We start from the raw sequence: 6,705 nt of genomic DNA, 5'->3' as shown, positions 1-6,705 counted from the left end.
TAACAAGATCTGATGCCCTCTTCTGGAGTGTCTGAAGACAGCTACAGTGTACTTACATATAATAAATAAATAAATCTTAAAAAAAAAAAAATGTTAAAAAAAAAAAAAACATAAAACCCTGGGGCTGGAGCACTGATTGCTCTTGCAGAGGACTAGACTCAATCCCTAGCACTAACGTCACAGCTAACAAGCATCTATAACTCCAGTCTCAGGGGACCTGAGGGATACAATATGCTCGGGTACTTCACAGGTGGTACAAAGATATACACAGGCAAAACACATATACAAAATAGCATAGGGGTTGGAGATGTCTCTTCACAAAGCACTCATGATTGGTTCTTAGCACGTGCATGCACGCGCAGTTCCAAGGGATTTTACTCCTTCTGGGCTGGGAAAGCACTGGTGCACATACAATAAGCAACCACATATTCACACATTTATTTTATTTTGATTTTTTTTTTTTTTTTTTTTTGGAGACAGGGTTTCTCTGTGTATCCCTGGCTGTCCTGGAACTCACTCTGTAGACCAGGCTGGCCTCGAATTCAGAAATGCGCCTGCCTCTGTCTCCCGAGTGCTGGGATTAAAGGCGTGCACCACACCCGGCTTTTTTAAATTATTTCTTTTGAGTTAGGGTAGCTATGTCGCTCTGGCTGTCCTGCCCCCTGCATGCTGGGATCAAAGGCATATATCACTATCCCTGGCACACACATAAATTAAAAATATTCAAAATATATATATTAAAAAAAAAAAAAAAAGCCGGGCCTGGTGACACAGGCCTTTAATCCCAGCACTCGGAAGGCAGAGGCAGGCGGATTTCTGAGTTCAAGGCCAGCCTGGTCTACCAAGTGAGTTCCAGGAGAGCCAGGGCTATACAGAGAAACCCGGTCTCGAAAAACAAAACAAAAAAAAAAAAAAGCCAAAATTAGTGGTATACACCTTTAATCTCAGCATTCTGTAGGCAGAGGAAGATGGCACTGTGAGAGTTTAAGGTCAGCCTAGTCTACACAGTGAATGTCTCAATCAAAACAGAACCACAAAAAACAAAATATAGATTTGAGGCTCTGTGTTTAACTCTGGTTTGGATTTTATCCCATCCCTGGGAATGGTATGGCCAGATTTTTTGCAATAGGATATACTTATATAGCCTAGGCTACATTTGAAATAGGATATACATTTGAAATAGGATATACTTACATAGCCTAGGCTACATTTGCAATCCTCAGCCTCACTCCTGAGTACTGTATGTCCATAGCTTTTGAGATTGTGTGTGTGTGTGTGTGTGTGTGTGTGTGTTTGTGCGTGCATGCATAAGCTGGAGGTTTCTTCCTAAACCCTCTAGTTCTCACTACCGGCTACCACTGCCCAACTCAAAACATTAATTACACCTAATGTGGTGGTTGCATGCCTTTAATCCCAGCACTTGGGAGGCAGAGGCAGGCAGATTTCTGAGTTTGAGGCCAGCCTGGTCTACAGAGTGAGTTCCAGGAGCTGGAGAGATGGCTCAGCGGGTAAGAGCACCACCGACTGCTCTTCCAGAGGTCCTGAGTTCAAATCCCAGCAACTACATGGTGGCTCACAACCATCCATAATGGGATCTTATGCCCTCTTCCAGTGTGTCTGAAGACAGAGACAGTGTACTCACATACATGAAGTAAATAAATAAATCTTTAAAAAAAAAAAAAAAAAAAGAAAGGAAAAACAAAAAACTGTCTATGGGCATATGAATATACAACACACACATACACACATTAGATATTTGTATTATTTTACACATACATATTTATATTCACACATACTACATGGAACTACAAACCTTCTCCTGGCCCACCGCCACCACCACCTTTTGGAGTAATGAGTTCTCTTCGAAGCTTAGCAAGGCGAGCCTTAAGCAGTCCAAGGTGATGTGCTGTGGCCTTGTTCTTCTGAGTCCGAGCCATCTATCAGGGAAGAATCACAACCATCAACTCTGCAGGGGAAAGTCCTGATGCTCCCACAAGCTGACGGCATGTTTTGGCTTTCTAATGTCAGTGTAACCATTTTAATTTTTCTTAAGACGGGTCTCTTCATGTGATCCTAACTGTACTACAACTTACTATGTAAACCAGGTTGGCATCCAATTCATTAGTGTTCCACTGGCCTCGGCCTCCTGAGCTCCACCTAAGTATTTTTTAAAAAGAAAACCTCAAGCCTGGCTAATGCCAGCACTCTGGAGGCAGAGGCAGATCTGAGTTCAAGGCCAGCCTGCTCTACACAATGGGATCCCTGACATCCAGAGGTATGTAGCAAGACCCTGTCTCCAAATGAGGGAGGGAGAGAGGGAGAGGGAGGGAGAGAGGAAAAAATCCAGGGCCAGTTAGAGTAAGTGTACCTGCTTCCAAACTTGGAAGACCTAAACTCAATCCCAGAAACCAAAACTGAACACAACGATTCCCCTAAGGAATGCTGAGAACACACACACACACACACACACACACACANAGAGAGAGAGAGAGAGAGAGAGANANAGAGAGAGAGAGAGAACAGAAAAATAAACCCTGAATTCCCTCTCCCTACCATCCAACTCATTTTCTTCACCACAGAAGAAACAAAATGAGGCTCAAAGTGAAAGGCCCCAAGGTCACTCCAATTCCTATCCAAAGACAGAATTAAAATGCATCTGCTGATTCGTTTCTAATGTACCTGATCTAAAAGAACGGCGTCACATTACGGACTTTAAAAAGCCCTGAACGTCTCAGGGATGACACGCCATCCAGGTACAACCAATTCACTTCCAGATCTTACCGCCACAACCAACGGCGTGCAAACGGGGAGAATCATCAGTGAGTGGCAAGTGGGCAAGGAATAACGGGACAGGACCTCAAAATCCGTGAACAGGTCACAGAGTCTGGGAGGGACAGAAGTCGTGTGGCTCCGCTTTAAGCAAGAAATGATGTCGAGACAGGCGCCGAAAACCGGAGCGAGTGCTGGCCCAGAGCTGGGTGTGGGATGTGGGGGACAGCGCGGAGACGGACCTGACCTCTGGGAGCTGAGAGGCCCAGGCCCGAGGAACTGAGGGAAGGGGCTGCATGAGGACGGGGCAGAGGCAGCGCAGGCTTAGACCACCGGGGCGATGGCAGCTGGTGGCACTGGCGTGGAAGCCAGGCCCTGACGCCGCGGACGCAGCACGGGAGGAGCGGCAGCGCCGCAGAAGGGCCGGGAGGGAAGCGCCGGCAGCGCCTTTTACCTCGGCTTCGATCTCCGCGATCTTCGCTAAGGTCCCGCTCATGGTGGCGGAGGGCTTGAGGCCGCTCGGGCCTCCACACTGGCTAGATCCGCCTTCTCGCGCTAGCCGCGCCGCTGGCCTGCGCTGCGGCGCGCAAGCGCGGGATCTGCTACTCTCGCGACACGGTTCCGCGAGAGGTCCGCGCCGACGCTCTCCGGGCTCGGCGGACTCCGCCTTCTCCGCCGACTCCTCCCTGTCCCGCCAGCCAGCGCGGTGTCATAGAGCCCGCAGCCGAGGTGACCAGAGCGGTCGCTCGGGCCAACTTCCCGGAGCGCGCCGAGGGTCGCGCGCAGCTCGGCCCCACCCCGCCGGACCTGCGCTCGCCCGGTCGGCTCCCGGGCACAGCGTGCACCTAAACCCGGCGCCCATCTGAGTGCGCGCAGATACTTGGGAGCCCCCTTTCCTCATCAGGACAGCCCGGTGACCTCAGCTTCCTGGGTTGTAGAGAGACTCAGAGGGGTGGGGGGACAATTTTTGAGGGATCCTTTGTTTACCAGGAATCCTAAAGAAAGAGCGTGGCATAGAGCGAGCCACAGTTAGTGGATCGAATGAGCTCTTCCAAAGAGACCCGTTACTTGGAGCAGCTATAATATTGAAAAGTTCCAATAATATAAAATTGGAAATTATGTTAGCACTCATTAGAAGGGAATAGAGAACTATAAACGCATCTCTGTTGTGTAAAATAGGGTTAAAGCCACTAAACGTGAGTCCTGGGCTTGTCAGATGGACAAACGGAACTGTGGCTTGTATCGTTATACCATACTCTAGGCTGCTTGTTAGAAATACACTTAGAGAGGCATAGTTAAAAGTACACGGATCTGTTTCGTGGTGCTGAGACCTAGGGTCTCCTGCGTTCAAGGCAAACCCTCGACTACTACACGCCATGCCAGAAAGTACATTCTAGGAAATGTAGAGAAACCAGATGATAGGGACGCACGCCTTTGATCCCAGTACTCAGGAAGCAGAAACAGTTCAGTTCCAGGCCAGCCTGGTCAACAGAGCAAGTTCCAGGACAGTAAAGGCAGAGAAACCTGTCTCGGGAAAACTGAAAAAAGATTTAAAAAAAAAAAAAAAAAAAAAAAGTGGGGGGAGGAAAAGAAAAAGGGAAGTAAAAGTAAAAGAATGGATCCCAAAGCAAGGTTTTTCCGATAATGCCAGGGACTCATGACACTTAGATCTGGAGGGTCCCCTGAACCCAGAGGGGAAAGTTCTTTATGGGTCTGATGATGATGGACATAGAGGGACCGTTCACTTTGTGTAATTGTTTACTTGGGTTTTGGGGATGCAGGTGCTAGGATACTTTGTTTTCTGATTTTTTTTTTTTAGCTTATTATTATTGGTTCTACTTTCTCGTTAAGTTTTTACAAACTAGCTGGGCATTGGTAGCGCACGCCTTTAATCCCAGCACTCGGGAGGCACAGGCAGGCAAAGATTTCTAAGTTCGAGGCCAGCCCAGTCTACAGAGTGAGTTCCAGGACAGCCAGGGCTACACAGAGAAACCCTGTCTCAAAAAAAAAAAAAAAAAAAGTTTTTACAAACTATACATTTTATTTAGGGTATAATTTTATATGCATAAAATTATAGATATTTTATGTGTATAAATTATATATACAAATATAACATGTACATTGGTGTGAGGTACAGAGAGTTGTGAGCTCCCATGTGGGTGGTAGGAATTGAACTTGGGTTCTCTGGGAGAACAGGCAGTGCCCTTGATTGCCGAGCCATCTCTCTAAGGCACCGGACTCTGGAGGTCTGTGCCCATACGGAGATCAGAGGACGTATGGGCTTGGGATCAAACCTGGACCCTCAGGCTTGGCAGGAGGCACCTTTACACATGGAGCTATCTCTTTGGCTCACATATATTTCTGTTTCCATTTTATACAAGATTGATGCATCCACAGTTACTATGTAGTGATAAAATTTAAAAGACTTCTCTTGGGCTAAAGAGATAACTCAGAGGTTGAGGTCACTGACCAGTCCAGAGGTCCTGAGTTCAATTCCCAGCAACCACATGGTGGATAATAACCATCTGTAATGGGATCTGGTGCCCTCTTCTTGTGTGCAGGCAGAACTCTGTGTATATAATAAATAAATCTTTTTTTTTTTTTTCTGGATTTTCGAGACAGGGTTTCTCTGTATAGGCCTGGCTGTCCTGGAACTCACTTTGTAGACCAGGCTGGCTTCAAACTCAGAAATTCGCCTGCCTCTGTCTCCCAGGTGCTGGGATTAAAGGTGTGCACCACCACTGCCTGGCAATAAATAAATTTTTATAAAGACTTCTCTTCTTCTTCAAGTGTTTTATGGAAAGGTAGCTGCCCAGCGTGCCCAGCACTGTCTTGCTCTCTGAAAGAAGCTTGCTGTGTATAAGTGAGTTTGTGTTGATAAATTAATCCACTGGGAATGGACAGAAGAGGCTTACCCATACAGATGGCCTCTGCCACGCCCAGAGAAGGGTTTATTTATATAAGTTTGTAAATAAAAACTATTCCAGCTTGCCAGGGGTAATGATGAGAAATTGTATCTGGTTGTAGAGAGGGAAAGGGAAAGAAAAGCTTTTACAGAAAGTTCCCGAAGGACCCAGGCTTTGCTTCTTTTCTTTAACCTCAGCCTTTTCATAAATAAATTAAGGAATAATGAGGTAACTGGATCCAGCACCATTAGTAATGGAGAAGGGAAGAAGAGGCAGGAAGTCCAGCTGGAAAGGGGAGTGATCAAAGATCAGTCTTAAAAGACAGATAAAATCAAATCAGCAGCCCTTCCAACCAGAGTGCTCCTGGAATATGGGAGAGTAGCCAAGCATCACCTTTGCAAGGGAGTTCTCCTTAACAAACCTCTCCATAGGGCCTGCAGCTACGTTAACCCCTTGTTCACAGACATGCTGCAACACACTGTCCATAGCGTGCCAGAGGGCAATACACACTTTCAAAGCGTTGGGTGGACATCCTATTCATCCAGTAATCATTTATTGAGCAAGTGCTGATGGTGCCTGACACTGACAGGTCTGGAGACAACAGAGAGCAAATCAGACACTGTCCCTAATGTTATTAAGTATGCAGATCAGGAGCAAGCCTAGGCCCTGTAAATTCAGCTCTTTACAGCCATACATAATCTAGGTCCACTGGGTGTCAGCCGCTTGTTACAGGGAGATCCTGTTGCCATAGAACAAGGATAAACCTGTGAAGCTCGGGGTAGCACATACCTGTGACTTCAGCTTTGGAGTCGGAGGCAGACAGATGCTGTAGGATTGGAGGTAGCCTAGGCTACATGGTGAGTTCCAAGATAGATTGCCTCAAATAAAATACTAGTGTCAGATGCAGTGGCATACCTGTACTTGGGAGGTGGAGGCAGGGGAATCAGGAGCTGGCAGGGTGCCCATGTTATATTTGACCTCATCAAAAAACAAAAACAAACAAAACAAAAAGAAGCCTCATTTCTTGCCA

At 46.7% G+C, this 6,705-nt stretch overlaps 1 protein-coding gene across 1 annotated transcript in view; it reads right to left on the bottom strand.

Annotated features, from left to right (window-relative positions):
• Drg1 (developmentally regulated GTP binding protein 1) overlaps positions 1–3,355 on the bottom strand; it is a 19,513-nt gene extending 16,158 nt beyond the window's left edge. Inside the window, exons 1-2 of the mRNA XM_021211193.2 lie at positions 3,224–3,355; positions 1,814–1,937 (exon numbers count right to left, since the gene is read on the bottom strand). Of these exons, the coding sequence (XP_021066852.1) occupies positions 1,814–1,937; positions 3,224–3,265 (166 nt within the window). The 5' untranslated portion in view covers positions 3,266–3,355. The remainder of the gene's footprint in view (positions 1–1,813; positions 1,938–3,223) is intronic.
• Positions 3,356–6,705: the final 3,350 nt, after the last annotated feature.

The sequence above is a fragment of the Mus pahari genome, chromosome 13 (genome assembly GCF_900095145.1).
Source record: "Mus pahari chromosome 13, PAHARI_EIJ_v1.1, whole genome shotgun sequence".
Classification (NCBI taxonomy): Eukaryota; Metazoa; Chordata; class Mammalia; order Rodentia; family Muridae; genus Mus; species Mus pahari.
The sequence above is the reverse complement of the archived record's forward strand: the minus strand, read 5'-3'. Positions and strand labels throughout refer to the sequence as shown.